Source organism: Manacus candei, unplaced genomic scaffold, assembly GCF_025592945.1.
Source record: "Manacus candei isolate 608988 ecotype Guabito, Panama unplaced genomic scaffold, ASM2559294v1 h1tg000014l, whole genome shotgun sequence".
NCBI classification, from domain to species: Eukaryota; Metazoa; Chordata; class Aves; order Passeriformes; family Pipridae; genus Manacus; species Manacus candei.
This window is the reverse complement of record NW_026138062.1, coordinates 35,575,277-35,594,346: the sequence shown is the minus strand read 5'-3', so window position 1 is coordinate 35,594,346 and position 19,070 is coordinate 35,575,277. Positions and strand designations below refer to the sequence as shown.

At 36.0% G+C, this 19,070-nt stretch overlaps 1 protein-coding gene across 4 annotated transcripts in view; it reads left to right on the top strand.

Annotated features, from left to right (window-relative positions):
• The window catches only part of SGCG (sarcoglycan gamma), a 104,089-nt gene that overhangs the window by 72,043 nt on the left and 12,976 nt on the right, over window positions 1–19,070 (top strand). For all 4 annotated transcript variants that reach the window (XM_051780905.1, XM_051780903.1, XM_051780904.1 and 1 more), the window contains 2 exons: window positions 5,245–5,364; window positions 11,300–11,372. In XM_051780905.1, the coding sequence (XP_051636865.1) occupies window positions 5,245–5,364; window positions 11,300–11,372 (193 nt within the window). The remainder of the gene's footprint in view (window positions 1–5,244; window positions 5,365–11,299; window positions 11,373–19,070) is intronic.

The following is a 19,070-nucleotide window of genomic DNA, read 5'->3' as shown; positions in this document are numbered from 1 at the left end:
TAAGAGTCTGAAGAAGTTGTGTTAGTTTAACCTGCAAGAAAAGAAAGCTTAAAGGGGGTTTCCAACTTCTGCCTGATACTAGGAGGGCTAGAGTCGAAATGAATCATAGAATTATTAATGTTGGAAAAGACCTTCAAGATCAAGTCCAACCTTCAACTGAATACCACCATGCCAACTAAAGCATATCACACAGTGCCACATCTACTCATTTTCTGAACACTTTTTTGAACCCACTTTCCTGGGTAACCTGTTCCAGTGCTTAACCACTCTTTTAGTGAAGAAATTTTTTGTAATATCAAACCTGAACCTCGCTTGGTGCTACTTGAGGCTATTTCACCTTGTCCTTTCACTAGTATGAATCCAGATTCTTCTTGGGGTGCACAACAAAAGGGCAAAAAACAATAATGGTCATGGGTTGCAGGGAGGCAAAATGCAACTGGATAAACTGTGGGGGGAAATATCACTGTTAGAATGGTTAACTATGGGAACATTGTCCAGGGAGGCTGTTAAATTCCCTTCCTCAGATGTATTAAAATTTTGTCTGGACAAGACCCTGAGAACCTTTATCTAACTTCCAAGCAAACTGACCTTGATGTGATCAGTAGGTGGGACCAGGTGACTTCCAGAGGTGACCTCTGGCTTACATTCTTCTGTGGTTCCATCTTGCCCAGTCTTCAGCTAACTCTCTGAAAGAGCTCATGTTGCTTACAGACCCCATGTCAGACTTTCTAACCTGATGCAGAAGTCCTGGATACACTAGGACATCAAAAATAAGCTGAAGGCCAGGCAGAGAACACAGAAGTATGTAAATAGACTAGACAGTTGCGTTATCAACTCAGTCATTCCCCACCTGTTTAACTGATCCTCTCACATTGTCCTCTGCCCAGATCCAGTAGGTATGCTTAGGTATGAATCACAGTGCAGAAGCTGACCTTATGAAAATGCACTCATGACTTTCTTTTTTTTTTTTTTTAAGAAAAGGAGGGAAAATATCCATTATACTGAAAATAGAGTCGTTCAAGTATTTGCTCAGGAATGAGAGACTCACATTAGCTGTCCTTTCTTCATACAGGGTTTCAAATTACCATGCCTCATCTCCTTTACTACTTTCCTTTTCACCTTATCTGTCTGAGGACTGTATGTTTCACCTTTTCCTGTTGAAGTTAATATCATACAACAAATTCTGGGTTCATTAAGCCTGAGCAAAAAGGTGACACCATAGCCTTTTTGTCAAGTCATTGTGTGAGAAATATGATCTGTTCCTGCCGAAGTTTCTACATGCAATAGCCCATTTTACAATGAAATATTGCATGGGTTTCTTGTTTCTATATTTAAATAGAGTATTCTATATGGCTAATGCCTAGATGGATAAAGACATTGCATTAGCTAAATCACTCTGAGAGTGGAAAGTGCTATCACCTACATACCTAACATTAGTTGGGTTGCTACTGTCTACATGATCAGTGTCTGTAACCATCATTGAGAACCAGTTTTTTAAGATCTCTAGACTTGTGTTCAATCATAGAGAACAACAAAGTATAAGCAGCACTGACAGTTAAGCATTGTTACGTTTATCTGAGGGGACATCATTGTTTCATCCATTGCATAAAAGGAGAACTGAGAGAAAAAGAGGAAACAGGAGAGGCAAGTGTTCTATTAATGTATTACAGTTGTTTTTCAAGGCAAGGAGTGATGTATGACATGGACATAAAATATATATATGCAACATGCTGCGTATTTTCTGTAATAATGCATTTGTTCTAACGAAATACCAATACTAATGAAGTACTTGCATACCATTCCATATGAAAATATGACTAATTTTATGTTTCTGCAAGTAATGACTTTACATTTATTACTATTGTATTGTATTACTCGTGGAATGAGAATTGAATCTGTAGGAGTATTATATTTTTAATACACTTTTAATGATATCTTATTTTAAGTAAGGTGCTTTAATTTAATAAAAATTAGCTTAAAAATTAAATTGCATAGGAGTACCCCAAAGTGCTCAGGATTTTGGTTTATATTCATCACTTTGATGATTCTAGGTTGTAGGAGAAGAGCAAAGCATACAGAATAGCTGACAGCCATAGGTTATCAGAAATGATGGATAACGTGAGAGAGTAAGAAAATAAAAGATCCGAACAAATAAATCCAGTGTTGGAAAGCCTTTTCTTCTGAAAGATCTGAAGACATGTTAAAAGTTTACTTGTATATATTAAAGTATATATAAATATATATTTGGCAGAACTAACTGTATTTGAAGAATCTGCGTACTAGTAACATGTAGGCAGGCTCTTCAAAGTTCAGGCTCTCCAAATTTCATTGCCATTAAGCATTTGTGAATAGGTATGTTATGGCAAGCCCCGTTTTTGATAGAAGATACTTTTCAGTCTTGTACATCTGTATTTGTACTGGCCTGGAATTCAAAGGTTGAGTAGTAGTAGAAGGCAGTTTATTTAAATGCTTGTCAACTGAAATGGACTCAGTAAATAAAAGACCTTCCTTCCCTAGAAAACCCCTAGGGGAGTCAAGAGTGAGGAGGAAAAATGAAAAGGAAGACCGTTTAATATTATGTCAGTTGTTTTTGGAAGACAGATCTGTCAGTAAGTGGAAAACGAATACTTTTCTATAACCTGCATTCAGTCAGGTTGCATTTTTAATTGTAGGATTTTATCAATAAATACGATTATATAGTATTAGTTGACTTGCATGTAGTTAATATACTAGGATGGCAAACAAAACATATTTAGGCATTAGGAGATTAAAGTTTCAGATATTGAATTTGGCTGCTGTTTATGAGTTGAAAATTAACCTCACTGGGATCACAATACAATTAGTGTTATTGCAATGTAGCTAGTCTATGTGTATTGTGGAATGCAACTAAGAGAGATTAATGGCTACTTTTCATTACATAAATTTATTCCCATTTGTGTAAAAGCCTACTATTCCTTTTTGAAACTTGTTCCACATATACTGAGATGTCTCATCTCTAGCATGAATAAAACATACACTTGAATTTTTTTTACCCTACTATTCCCTCTAAAGATATAAAATACATCAATTATTATCCATACTATTCTCTGATAATGAAGGTTATCTATAGGACAGTCATTGTCCCACTTTACAGGGGCATTTTTTTTGAGAAAACTGTGGACCTGAATATTCTTGTTAAAAATTTATTGAAGTGTGCAAGGTCCAGGATCAAACAGGAAAGAAATCTGGATGGCAACCCAACACGGGCAAAGCCATGAGTTGTAGTTTCAAAGAGAGACAAGTTAAGGCTCCTTTGGAAAGTATATAATGTTCAGTGAGTGCTCTCTTGTGGAGTTTTTCCTTGATTAAGTCTGGCTTTAAAAATCATGGAATTAGATGAATGGGAAGGATGAGGAACCAGCCCCTGCAACACCAGTAAAGTTGGTAATGCCCAGTTTATTCATGCCTTTGATCTGTTTGAATCCAGAAGGATCTGGCTACACTACATAAATAGCCGGTTTTGTTAATGCTGTTGGGCACAAACGGGAACAATCACAAAATCATAGAACGGCCTGGGTTGGAAGAGACCTTAAATAAAATACCTTAACCAAGATTTTCTAGGAAGGCATTGACAAAATTGCCTCACTTGCCCAGAGCTTCTTCTTTTGCTCTAAAAAAAATACTGTTTAATGCCTTATCACTGAACGAAGATATTTCCTGATATTACTTTTTGCAACATACTTCTCGGAAATTAAGTCATGTGCTTCATAGTGGCTTTAGAGAAGAGCTAAAATGAGGTCTGTAAGGCTGTGCCTGGGTGCACATGTGCAACAGAGCGTAACATAATGCAGAGTTCAGCCCTCTATCCTGACCATTTTCAAGTAGAATCAATATTGGGGTTTACGCCTTAAAATTATTGCCCTGGTTTAGGACATTATGGCTTTTATAACCCTTTCTGTACTTGGTGGGCTATTAAAAGCAATTACTTTGTATCTGCTGAAACAATAAGGAATTTGTTTGGAACCTTATGGTATGCATCTCTTGTACCAGCTACCATGCAGATTTTGTGAAATACCTGCATGTTCTTTTTAGCACTATCGATCATCTGTCACCTAATGCCATTTCCAGAGAATCAGAGAATATTCTGAGTTGGAAGCGACTCACAAGGATCATCATGTCCAACTCTTAAGTGAGTGGTCTATATGGGGATCAAACCCGTGACCTTGGCATTGTTAGCACCATGCTCTAAGCAACTGATCTAATTTAACATAAGGTCTAACAAAAAGAAAAATTCCTATTTTTTTGAGAATTACTGCCTGGAATATATTTAACGCTTACGGCAGTAGACATGGTAAGACAGGTTCTTAATGGGAAGGAAGCAGTTCAATGCCTCTTGGTTCCATGGATAGTCTGTGAAATACCTTTATTAAAAGTTGCTGAAAAGGAGTCTTAACTGCTTTGAACATTCTCTGTAATTTTAATTCTGAACATGGATTTAGATGACAACTCCATGAAATAGATATTCAAACTTACGTGGTGTGAATTTTTAGTTCATCAGGTTGTTAGAAAAGGGAATATAACAGGTTTGATTTTTATCCACTTACCAAACCAATGGTGTAGAACATGATGTTTTAGTGAATTTAGGATCTCGAAACATGCAGATTCTCTTGTGCACAATTATTTTAACTTTTGGAGTACCAGAATCAATTGCAAATACTCTCATAGTTTCTTGAAACTCTTTTAAGAACATAATCAGTAATATTTGCTGGATATGTGCAGCTAAACTGACATTTGTTTTGAAGAGCTGAGCGTCCTGCTCTTATCATGGGACGTTTGTAATTTTAAATCATTTGAACCTCCCTAGTCAAAAAGGATGATGCTGCAAAGACTTCGATAATTAGTTTCTGTGTTTCAAAAAAAAGAAAAATATGCTAGACTCATACTGATCAAAGTTGTTTCAACACCAAGAACATGAATGCTTGTCTTGATCAATTTGAAAGAGATTTCCTAAATTCCCTGGAAAACCAACTATAAAGCATGACTACAGGCACAGTTTTGAACAACAAATTAGATCACGTAAATAGACTTATCCAATTTCAGTACTTAGAGGGCAACTATCCTTAGAATATCTGGATGCTTCATGATCTTTAGTGTACTTAAATGGGTCACTAAATTATTAAGACACCAATTAAAAGTATTAGCCATTTATATAGAAAATTGAAGAAAGATGATGTCATTATTTCATTATTCTACTGTGCTTTGCAGGTCCTAAAATGGTAGAATTCCACGGTCAGCAATTTCAGATCAACTCAAAGGATGGAAAGCCACTTTTTACAGTGGATGAAAATGAGGTTGTAATTGGCACAGATAAGCTTCGAGTCACAGGTTTGTAACCATTTCAGAAATGCTCAAATAATACCCATAAGAAAAGCACAATAAAAATGGCATTTTTAAATACATCATTATGTGTGAATACAAGCTCCATTTTTACCTCATTAAGAAACAGAAATATGAAGATATTCTGACCTTTTCCAATAAATAATCAGTAAGAACTTTTGAAAGCAAAATAATATATATATATAAATATGTAAATATATCTGTGTTTATTTTATTTTAAAGCCATTAGTGATTGGAACTGATGCATCTTTTTCTGAATTATTTAATGTTTCCGTTGCACACTGTTTGAGGCTGAAAAAATTCTGAATGTTCCAGTCTGAGTTGTAATGAGTTTGATTTGTGAAAACTTTGGGCTCTCTCTGATATTTTTATATGGTTTTATCTTACAAAGTGAAAGCCACTGTATTTCTACTATGTGTGTAGCATATATCACAGAATTAAAGAATCAACCAGGTTGGAAAAGACCTCTGAGATCATCGAGTCCAACCCATGACCCAACACCACCCTGTCAACTAGACCATGTCACTAAGTGCCACATCCAGTCTCTTCTTAAAAACCTCCAGGGACAGTGACTCCACCACCTCCCTGGGCAGCCCATTCCAATGTCTGATCACTCTCTCTGTAAAGAATTTCTTTCTAATGTTTAGCCTAAACCTCCTCTGGCACAGCTTAAGACCGTGCCCTCTTGTCCTACTGCTGGTTGCCTGGGAGAAGAGACTGACGCCCGCCTGGCTACAACCTCCTTTCAGATAGTTGTAGAGAGTGATGAAATCTCTCCTGAGCCTCCTCTTCTCCAGACGGAACAACCCCAGCTCCCTCAGCCTCTACTCACAGGACTTGTGCTTGAGTCCCTTCACCAGCCTTGTTGCTCTTCTCTGAACCTGCTCCAGCACCTCAATATCCTTCCTGAACTGAGGGGCCCAGAACTGGACACAGTACTCAAGGTGTGGCCTCACCAGCGCTGAGTACAGGGGAAGAATCACTTCCCTGGACCTGTTGGCCACGCTGTTCCTGATACAGGCCAGGATGCCATTGGCCTTCTTGGCCACCTGGGCACGCTGCTGGCTCCTGTTCAAGTTATCACATGACAAACTATTTCCTTTCATATGGCCTGATAAATTCAACCTTCATTTTCTAGGTGTAAGGTTGCATTAAAATGGATCAAGGTGTGATTTCTCTTTAAGCAGAAGAGTCCATCAAAGGAAATATTAAAATTATTCTGTAACTTGTTTTCAAATATATTTTTAATATTTTTACCAGATTGCAACTATCAAGTTTGGCTTTTGCTAATTATTGGTCCTCTGAAATCTTGAGGTCTTGATTTTAATGAATAGATTCATATTATTTCACTGTGTAAGACTATAAATATGGCAGTAACTATATGATTAGTGTTTCAAAGCCAAAGTTAAGTTATAATAACTATGTTAATAAATTTTGTTTACGCCTGAGGGTCTTATCTTAGTTTTTTTTACTTTTTAACCTAATTGAAATTACAACTTTGTTTAACCAGGAAACCATATCAAATAATTATTGTTTGCCCAAGGGATGCTAAACTTTAATAGAAAAGCATGTTTAACAAAGATATAGAAAACTGCGTAATTGTTAACTGATTTGGAAAAGGTCTATCTCTGCTCAAAGTAAAAATCATTCATACATGAGCTAGAGAATGTATTCTGACTCATCCAATGTGAATCTTTACACTGCATTGATAATTATTTACTTCAGCAGATATTGTAGAAAGACATATTGCCTGTTTCTTTTGTACACTGTAGTACAATTCAAAAGCAAATACATAAGGTCACTGAGGTTATTTCAGTGTAAAATTAATATAAGTGAGAGGTGATTCATGCCTACTTTGCTTCAAATTAATTTATTAAAATTGTGATTTAAATGATACTATTAGCATGAAGGATAAATTATTGTGATTTAAATTGTACTATTAGCATGAAGGATACATTTGTAGTACTTTGCATACTGAGATAATTTTTAAACATTTTAGATAGAAAACAAGATCAGTGTGAAATAAATTTTGAAGAGTTCATATGATAAGAAACAGATGACCCCGGCTTAAAATACACAAAGAACATTTTGTGGTTTTTTATGTACAATATAGTGAACTATTTGATTTTATTTCTCCTTATGTGAATTATGAAAAGCACAGTAACGATTTGTAAGAAAACCTAACAGTTTTCAACTAAAATATAATCTAGCAGAGAGCAAAGTCTATTATTTATGATATTTCAGGACAAAGGAAAAAGTCTAAGAATAAGCTAATCTAATCCAACACTTCAAGAATTGTCATTTTCCTACAATTTAGCGTGTTTCAACACTATTTCAGTCAGATATTTTCTGGCCCATGGGGTAGAATAAAATAGCAACAGACTCTCTCTGCTCTAAGAAGAGCATATGCCTGGGGAAAGCCATAACCAGCAAAGTGCCACAGATACCCCACAGGGTCACTGACAGGTCTTAGATGCTCATGTTCAGATGGCTGAATTGAACCTCCAGTCCACAGCCAATGCATCCTGGAGCATGAAGAGGACACCTAGACCTGCCACATGAAGAGCTCTTGTGCCAACCAAATGTTTGCTGTAGGGTGAGCTTAACAGCTCACTCATCTCTGTGGAATACCATTCATAGTGGCTGAGTTCACATGCTAAAACATTAGCATCCAGCTGCATGTGAAACACCTTAGGGTATGTGAGACACCACATGATATCTCTGTATCTACAAGAGATGCTTCCTTTAATCATGGCAGCTGAAGGCCAGGCAGGATGTACAAGGGTATTTCAGATGACAGTAAGTAAATATGATTAGGCAACTAAATTCTTAAATTTAAGTGTATGAAACTGAAGCTCAGCTTAACCCTTCGTGACAACTACTGCTACCTGAAAGAGCGCATACTCCAATTACATCCTCTTTAATATTATTTCAGAAATCACCTGCATATTTTGCAGACATTGTTGCTACAGAGGTACTGACCATCAGCATTTTGTTCTGGTAGGGTTTTATACCTCCAGGTGGCATTGGTGAGAGTGAAACCCACTTTGTAGCAGTTTATTGGCTGGCAAAGAGCTGATTGCTTTATAACTAACGATGTTGTCATGGCAGACTCATAGAAACAGAATTGTTAAGGTTAGAAAAGCCCTCTAAGATCATCAAGTTCAGCCAACCGCTGTGTTCATCAGAAAACCATGTCCCCACCTCTACACATTTTTTTTTTCTTGAAGGAAAGCTGGCAGGGCAGAGGGGATCAATATTTTTAAGGACAAACATACTATGTCACCCTTTCTGCAGTTTACTACTTGTACTTCTGCTTGTTTGACATTTATAAACATTTCCTAAAGTATTGTCTGAGTACTGTCTGTGATTTTCTAGTGCTCTGTTCTATGGAAAGGTTTTCAGTTTGCCTAGCTAATGCTGAAGTGCAATGTGAGGATGTGTGTTTGATTTTAACACTTCTGCTCAGAAGGTAAGTTAAGTAGGAGACAATCTGAGGGTATGAATAAACATTCTGTTAGACTTTGAGAAGGAAAATTGTCCTTGCTTGATAGGGTGTGTGGGAAGTTAATGAATCTTGCTGGCTTCAGTCCTCTCATTGAGAAAATTGATATCTTATTCTTGTGTATTTTAGAATTAAATTACATTACATTAATAAGCAGTAGCCTATAAAATAGTAAATATAGTAATATTCATATAATAATTAATGTTCTTTCTTTACAGTTTAAAAGATAAAGTAGGAAACGAAGACAAGAAATCAATTTAGTGCATTTCAAAATAATATTGCCCTGTGGGGTTTTTTTTGTTAGTGTCATACTGTTCAAACTTAAGAAGTTTTTTTTCACATAAAGGCAAGGGGTTATTTCTGCTTAGAGTTTATAGCTCTAGAATATGGAAATAAACCTTTTTATTCCATCTTACACCTCCTGACCACCCCCTCTCCCTGAGGAGCACTGACACTGATGTTTCCTATTGACTTTCTTCCATTATCCCCTATTTCCGTGAAAGTGATACTGTCTCTGTTACCACTTACGTGTCTTTATAGAACCATAGAATCATAGTATCACGTAGGCTGTAAAAGACCTTTAAGATCAAGTCTAACCATTAACCAGCAATGCCAAGTCCACCACTAAATTGTGTCCCCAAGAGCCACATGTACACTTTCAACAGATCAACATAGCCCTGCAAAATATCTTAGTTGTACCAAATCAGCATTTTCTGATAAACATTTTTAATTCCTTAAGGTGTAGGGTGTTTTTTTGTCATCTTCAACATGTAAGGTTGCCACATTGTAACACCCACGAGCACAAATACAAGAACAGGAGAATAATTGACTGTGTCCATGAAGACATTGGGTTTTATCATGCAGAATAATCTTAATGTTAATGAAGAAGGCTTAAAGCTCTGTCTGAATTAATGAATTTTGAATTTTCCAGTATTATATTTATGGCAGTTAGTAGTTACAGAAAGATTAATCTATTTAAATTGATGAGGAGGATATCAACAGCTGAGTAAAATTTAAATACAAGTTTAGTAAATCGATGCTTCCTCAAAGTGGTGGAGTGATTTAATGTGGTAATTCTCATATCTTGTGTACTTCCATCCAAGCTAAGGAGATTTCTTTCTTTCATGCTTCCTTAGGACATGCTAAGAATTTTCCCCTAGCCCTCATGAAGTGACAGTCTTCCTCTCAACTGTCTCAGCAATGTATTAATTTTTAATGGTTTTTCTTTTCCTTTTGCCGTGTTCTCTGCAGTTGCCTCAAGCGATTTTTTCTCTTTTTCCCTTTATACTACATTAAATACGACCTAATACCACATCTATACTATCTACACCGTACTTTCTAATCATCCATTGTCATTCTCTGTCTAGATAGAGTCTAAATCCCTAACTTAGGGTTTCTACAGCCCAGAATTCTTTCTGGAGGGTAACAACATCCTATTCTAACAGACAGAGCAGCCAGACAAGCCACCTTGTATAATATCCTAACTATTAAAATATATTAATATTATAATGTTATTATAATAAAATCATAATAATATATTAAAATATGTTGCTTTGCTACATATTCACCTGAAAAGTGCTCAGATATGGGAATCCTCAAAGCTGGAGATCACTCAGCCTAAGGAAGTCCACTCCAATTTTTGATGAGTATCTTCACAATGCTTGTTTGAGCCATCTCTTTTGCTGAAGGGCTTTTGTACTATTTCAGCAAGTTCCCTGATCCTGGTGAAGCTTAGGTGGGAGATAGTCACTGAGTTGGTGATACTACAATAATGCTAATAAGCAGGAGAGCAGAAATGGATGCTCTTGGAAGATTTTCAGGTCCAATGGGGAAGCTCCTAGTAAGGTTGGGTGCCTACTGTTTCTTCCTCATTGGAATGAAACCACTCTTATTTCAAGAGGTAAACTGTCTGATCCCAAAATCATTACCATTTTGCGTTCATAAATACCATTTTATATTCAGCAAGTCTCCCTATAAATAGAGGTAAATCTTTGATGAAGTTATATGCCAGAATTTTTGATATGCATATAATAGTCTAAAAATAAATATGATAATTTAGGACTGTAATATTTGCAAAGATTTTTGGGGATTTAAATTATCTCTATTGACTGTAATAGAAGTTACATTGTACAAATCTTATTATTTTGTTGTCCCAAGTAATTTAAAATTTCTCTACCTTCAGACTTTTTAGATTTCACTTTAAGAATTTAATGTATATTTACATTACCTGTGTATTGTGTTGTTCCAATCAATACTGTAATGGTAATAATATAGCTATATTTTTTTGTCTTATAATTCTTAATGTATGTTTTCTTATCTGAATATCTGATATCAAGGTGACCATATCAAAACCGTTACTTTTTTTTTTTTTCATTCTGTTACATTATAGTATTTTTCTTCTTTTTTTTTTTTTTGCAGGGCCTGAAGGAGCACTTTTTGAACACTCAGTAGAAACACCACTTGTAAAAGCAGAAGCTTTTAAACAGCTTAGGTAAGAATTTATAGTAAAAACATAAATCTAACAAGTAAATATTATTTGCTATAGATGTTCACATTTTTTGAACATATGATTTCCAACACAGAATTACTAATAACTTCTTTTCTGTTTTGTGTGACAAGTTACTGTTTTGAAGGAAAATTATATATTGCTCTGTGATTTGGAAATATATTATGAATTATTTATTGCTGATGGTGAATATTTAAAACTCTATGGAAAGATTTCCTGTAAACTTCTGTTTTTCAGTTTTGAAACACTGAAATACAGCTTTTTCTACTATGTTACAATACGAGTTGCTTGTCTGCAGCAGGTTATTGACCTGTTATTAGTCGAGATTTTTAGAAACTAGTGTCAATCTGAAAAAGCAGACTCAAAAGAAAAATTTGGAAATATGCAAAGCTCTCTACAACTAAAGAGCAGTTTGGGCTGAGAAAATCATTATGAAGTACTTCATATGATTCAGAGCTCCTTAATTGTGGGATAGCATTTCTTTGTGCATTATTCTATGTAATTTTGAGTATGCTGGTTATGATGAGGTAATAAACTCAAATTATATTCTCTTCATGAACATGTTATCTGTCATTTTATAAGCCAGTTCAAAGAAAGATTTGAAATGAAAGAGGATTTCCTTAGCAATTATATTTCCGTCCTTTCATATCTTGGCAGTTTGTTACTTTCTATTATTATTTCTCTTCTAAGTTTTCTTCTCCAATAGAGATAACTAGCAGAGAGTAGTGGAAGATGATTAAAGCTATCAAAAACGCTGTATCTTGCTGATTGCCAATCCATTGGGAATGGCAAATGAGAGGGAGACTATTAAGATACTTATTTTTATTTTCTCTTTTATATTTAAGATTTATTTGTGGTGAGATACCTTGTGCTTGCATTTGAAGACAGTATGAGCTCAAGACATTTTTCTTTTTACATGTTGATGTCCACTTCCAAAAATGTGTTTCTTCTGTTATGGTAGAACTTTGATGTGAAAGACTTTGATCAGTGTGTAGGGTTCTGCATTGTAAGTGTTCGTTGTCTAGTTTTGTAGGGAGTAGATTCATTGTGTTGTAAATTTGTCATTTTCTGTGATTATCTCAATTTTAGTAAAGTAGGAAATGGACTTTTATGATTGCAAAGTCAAGAGGCTCTCCCTAAATTTTAATTGGCTACATATCCACTATTTTCTGTGGTTGTTCAAATGCATCATCAATTAACATTCAAATAGGCTTAAAGCTAGTAGTTTTATTCTACATCTGTTGTGCTATGTTACATTTTAAGTTCTTATCTGCACTTTGTTTAATAAGTTACACTATTTCAGGCTGCATACAACTATTGTTATTATAATTTTTCCACCTGTTTTTGAAATAGGATAGCATTTAAATTTAAAAAATGAGCTTAATTCAAAGTGTTCATAAATTTCTCCTGCATGGGTGAGTTTACCTCATGGCTTATCTCTTTACTGATTTTTACCATGTCAGCTATAAACACCTTTTAATCTAGAATGGTGCTATGTGTTAGCAGAGCTCAAATGTAATACTTAAAATCCTATTCAGTTCTGTCTTCAATTAACTTAAAATAGTGGGAAGTATAGATTCTTCCAGAATTGACAGAAGTTTTCTTTTAATTACTGTGATGGCATTTGACATGAATCTAAAGCTGCTAAACACCTGTGCTAGAAACTGAGTTAGCCTAAGAAAACTGAGTATTAGGGTATGTAGCTGTGCAATGTATATACCACTCACTTGTGTCATCACAGAGTAATAGAATCATAGAATAATTTGGGTTGGAAGGGACCTTAAAGATCATCTAGTTCCAACCCCCCTCCCATGGGCATGTCCCATGAGACAGGTTGCTCAAAGCCCCATCCAACCTGTCCTTCAACACTTCCAGAGGTAGGGCATCCACAACTTCTTTAGGCAGCCTGTTCCAGTGCCTCACCACCCTCACAGTAAAGAATTTCTTCCCAATGTCTAATCTAAATCTTTCCTCCTTGTTTTATCACTAATTGCTTGTAAAATGTCCCTCTCCTGTCTCTTATCCTGGCAGCCCTTCACCCAGAGAAGTTCAAAATTCCTCCATCCTTTATTCATTTTTTTTCTGTCATAATCAGGGTCAAGTTTGAAAGCAGAGATAGCAATAATCTCATTTTTTCATGGAGGGCTTCTGGGAAGGATTAAGAAGCAAATGCACTGGTCTGCAGTGCAGATGCTAAGTTAAGATGTAGGCAGAGAAGACCAATTTGTAAAGCTCAAGCTGGAAAAAGGTTACTTTCAAGGGTAATCTTAAATGTCAGTGTAAACAAAATTCATGGATTCTGTTGTGAAGGAGCTCAGATAAGTTTACCAATGAATGGCTATTTTGTAATTCTTCATAAATATTCTGTTTCATTCTACACTGTTAAATACAGGAACCTACCTACCTACTGAAAAGCGCTTCAATATGAAAATTTAAAATGTGATTTTAAGTATTACTTTTCTATTTTAAATTTAAATATGCTTCCTTTCCAGATTAAGGTAGTGAATACCAAGCTGTGGGTAATATAACATATTTTCTCACCTCAAGCCTTATCTCTACACTTTTACTTTCTTCTGCTATTTTCCCTCTGTTTTTCTTTTGGTGGTTGTGCTGTGCCGTGTGAATATGATATGCTGGATGAATGTGGTATAAAGTGCCATGGTATGAAGCATTAAATGTAGGGAATACTGTTTCAAGAAAACCTACTAAAATGCAGTTGCATGTTTCAAGGAGCTGACTGTAAAGCTGTTAATGCTCATAACTTTTCAGCTCATGTCATGTGAACGGAGGCCACATTCATTCTCTGTCATTCAGATTTAGAGCAGGATTTCAAACAAAGCTGACACAAATGGCCTCTGAATTACACATTCTGCTGGTTTTCTTGTCCAAATGCCGAATTTCAAGATAGACTGCTATCCTGGAAACAAAGAGATAAGTGTGTTAGAACATATCTTTTTATAGCTAAGTAATGGAGACAGAGCAATACAATTATACTGTGGTCAGTAACTGTCTTTTCTTTTGTAATTTGAAGGAAACATATAGGGTCCTTTTCAGTCTAATAGATTGAATTTATGACTCACTCGTAAAGAAAAGGAGACGTGCTTGCACTTACTTCCAACTGGTAGGAAAAATTATAACGACAAAATCTACATTTCAAGATTGAAGCTTTCCTAAGTTTAAAATAACATTGCCTACTTTTTAATTCCTTTCATGAACTTCTATCTAAATAAGATACATTGTTTTCATTTACCAAATTTGTTAAGACTTTAGGACCTAGTGGAGACCTAAAAACAGGGTCTTGCGTGTAATAAGTGTCCGACAAACATCTCAATGGCATGTTTATAGTCAACAGTGAGATTTGAATATATCCAGGAAATATGCTTCCCAGACGAACACCACTCAGGAGGCACCTTGTTGAAACTAGCCCATTTTAACAGGTGAGAACAGAAACAGATCTGGACTTCTATCTGCAGGAGTGCTTCTTTGGCCACAAGCACCCATCTGCTGGGTCACATCTCCTCCCTTTGACAGAATCTGACCCTCTGTATGGTCTTGGAACCACAGGAGAGCAAACAAGAGGAAGCACATGTTATTCTTGTGTTTAGGGCATTCAGCAAGGAATAGGAAGAGACCAGGGAGTTTCAGTTTTTATATAAAAAATAATCCTGACAAAAGAACCAGATGAATGTCCTGAGCATAAGATTATCCCTGTGTAGTTGCTCTGTGTCTTGCCAGATTACTTGGTTGTGCAAAGGCTGACATTCACCACAGAGGTTGCTGAAATCCAGCTTTTTATTCCTGCCAAACTGTTTTGTAGTCTGGCAAATAGAGGTAAGAGGTACAGGTTTCATTCCCCTCAGGATGAAGAGGGAATTGAACTAATGTTTCAGAATTCCTTGCTGAATAGCAAAATCAATAGGTTTATGTAATATGTAATATATGGCATTATACGTATAATATCTATTATATATATTGTGTATTATTTAAAATACTATATAAAAAGTGTTACCTCTTCCATGGCTCTTCATAAAAATGGCCACAGCCCTTGTACTTTGGTGTGTATTTGCCATCTTGAAAACTCGCATCAATCAGGTCTCCTGGGGCTTCGCTAGAATTTATTTAGCCGCCACCTATAATTGGATCACAGCAAAGTTTTAATGGAAACAAGTATCTTGCTTCCAAAAGTCTGAATTCAAACAGAATGAGAGAAGCTCATGTTCAGACACATATCTTATGACATAAAATGTAGATGGGAAATCTGTAACAGCAACTCATGGAACTAGATGACGTAGACAGAGAAATTTGTAACAATTCCCTAAAAGCCATCTTCTCCCCAGATTCTGTGTCAGGTACTGGAAGTAGCCTTTTCTGATATTATCCAGAGTTTCATGCTAGCACACGTATCCTTTTATATCCCTTGTTATCAAATAACAATCTCTGTGAAAACTGATGTCTAAGTTTAGACATTTTTCCATTCTGATTCTAACATATCTTTCTGATAATTTACAGCAACTTAGAATATTATTTAGCCTATTATTCTGTTCCTCCTAAATTTTGTATCCTTGAATAACACAGAGCTCATACATAGTTTTGTCATTTTGATACTGTTTGCTTCTTGTGATCTACATGGCTTGTGGTTTTCTGAAGGAAAGCAGTGGATGAGCAAAACCCTTTAAATAGCGAAACAGTATTTCTGAACTGAGCATTTTCCTTTCCTAAAGCTATGGAGGTGTGCTTACAAATATGACAAATATGACATTTTTCCATTTATTAACTAACTGTATACTATGCATAATAAACACAATACTTATGAATGAGTACTATCTTTGTTCTCATATTTGCCATTTGTGGCTATCTGACAGCCAGCAACTGTGCCTTCTGAGCACAAATCTTTTGGGAAATCACTTTTAGTTCAGTCAGTTTGTGGTACTCTGCCAGCCCTTCAACTGAGGGTTTACATCCAAGTTCAGAATTATCTACATCATTCCACTATTCTTGATTTTGAAAAGCACTATAGCAGGAATGATATCACCATTACAGAGCAAAAACTTTTGTCAGGGTATGATTATAAATATACATATGTTACCAGAATATGGTTATATTTAATGTCTTATGGGTATATACTGAAAATATTTCAACATTCCCCTGGGAAACAGATGTATTCTAAACAAATGTATAATACTGGCATTAACTAAAACTTAAAATATGTAACTTAAGAAGCATTGTTTCATATTGAAGTGAAATACCTATGTCCAGCACTTAAAAGCATAAAAATATGTATTCATGGGCTTGTGACTAACATGTTATAGAATATTGATAATTTGAGGGCAGAATGATACATCTTCTAGGTATTTGTTTAGGGTAAATTATTGTACTGATGGTAGAGCTCTTCCTGTCTATGTATTCATAATTAATATATACCCTCTAATTTTTACTTCTGTTCTATGGTATCCAGTAACTCCACTTAATGGAGTTCTGGCTTCTACTTCCCCCTGATTCTTTCTGAGGGCTCTCTTTTATCCTTTCCGTTCCCCATTGATAATATGATTTCTTTTTGCACTTGAAGTATTTGCTACTGTTAAACTGTGTAATAAGACAGAAAGCTGAAAACTGAAGTTGGGGAGTTTTATTGCTGTATGAGTAAGACTTATGAGGGAAATCTAGAAAGAGATGTATAGAAGTCAACCAGGGTAAAAGCATTTGCTAAATAATTGCTTAATCATATTTGTAATACTAATGCTTACATGCTAATTGCCTAAAAATACCATCTAACTAATTGAAGTACAGTCATTTTTATTTGCATTCATTATGCAAATCAAAAGCCCAGTCATTCAGGAGATAAAGAATTACATAACAGAAAGTAAGACTACAGTTATGATTCAGTGTTTGCAAGGCACCTCTGCTGCCTGACTAGTGAGATATTTGTACTGCAATGTAATTTTATGAGCCCTGGCATTAATTTGCTAGATATAAATTTGCATTCATATGTTTTACTGCACTCAAGTTAACTAAGAACACCATCAAGTACTTCTTTTGGAAGCTTTAAAGAATTTCTTTCCATTCACTTGATGGACTCAAATGTGTAAAAAGGCATAGTTTAGAAGGATCAGATGATACAGGACATCATGTTTATCACCTTTCAGAAGCATTTCTGACTTGAATATTTGAAAAAACTCTATCAGCTAAGGCTTGGGTACTACATCACATCTGCTCGTCTTTTAAGCAGTGATTTTACCTGTAAATATTAATCCTGAAGTGAAAAGAATTTTCCAAGCACAGTCTGTTTTCTCTGTCTTGTCCTACAAGCATTTTGTGTGCACTCATATTCTTGCAAAATCTTGTTCATTGCAATTTAGATTACAAACTATAGTGCTTCACCTGCAAGGCATAAGGTATCATTTTATGTATGGACAATATGGACAAATAGCTCATAAGAGATAGATTTACTTTGCTGATTAGATCATCCTGCCTTCTGTAATTCTGAGTCTGCAAAGGGCCTCTGTCCTGCTGTCATGGAAGATGTTTATCTCCTGAAGTAGGAAGGACCTTTGGTGACCACTGGAAACAGACTCATGTCTCTGAGTGAGCCTATTTCCACATAGATGCATTGGCGGTCAGAGCTGCTCTCCTAAGCAGCTACATGTTTCCTGTTTCAAAGGACTGCTGGCCTCTGGAACCAGTGATAGAGATAGATAGATAGATAGATAGATAGATAGATAGATAGACAGACAGATAGATAGATAGATAGATAGACAGACAGATAGATAGATAGACAGATAGACAGATAGACAGATAGATAGATAGATAGATAGATAGATAGATAGATAGATAGATACATCAGTAACGGGAGGAGATGAAATCCATGCACTGATGTTAGTGGCCTTTTTGCGAGGTAAGATCTCCCTGACAACACATGCCAGGCTTCTGCCCACTGTCATAAATGAATTTCACTTATGCCAGTCATGTGGTTGATGTTCTTCCTAAAGCCTCGGTTTTTCAGGGATGTCACTTAACACATTAAAATCAATAGGAGTTGTTTCTGCTGCTTGTATAAAATGGTCATTTTAGTATTTTCCATGGCTGCTTATGTCAGTAGTGCAAAGAGTAAAGTTGTAATGATTTCTGCACCTACACTGTTGAACTGGATCCCTGACGATGTCAGACTGCTCAGTGAGTTTGCTAAAGTGAACTGTCATCAGTGATTACAACATATTCCACCAGAGCACAAACCACCGTGAAAACTTCATTAATGATTGTCGCAGTTCTAGACACCTTGCAGATGACCACCTGGAGCCCTGTTTGTAAGTCTGTGATTGTGCTGTCACTGATCTAAGATGTAATGTTGAGTTGAGCCGATCATCCCTTACATTATCTTTCACCAACATACCTATCTGCACTTACAACAAGGGAGCTGGGGAGGAGGCAGGAAATAGGAGACACTCACCATAAGGATGTGCGTGGGGCAAACACTGGAAAAAGAAAAGGAAATATTTCCTCGTAACAGTAATTCTGTCAAGATACATTGCACATGTGCACCCTTGCTGCTCACTCTTTCCCCTCTCCCTCAGTCTGTGTGTGCAGTTGTGAAAATTCAGTTGTGAGGACTCTGGTGACAGTGTGGCACATTCAGGCACTGTGCTAACGCATCACAAGAGGGGAAGGGTATGACCTGCTTGTCAGCAA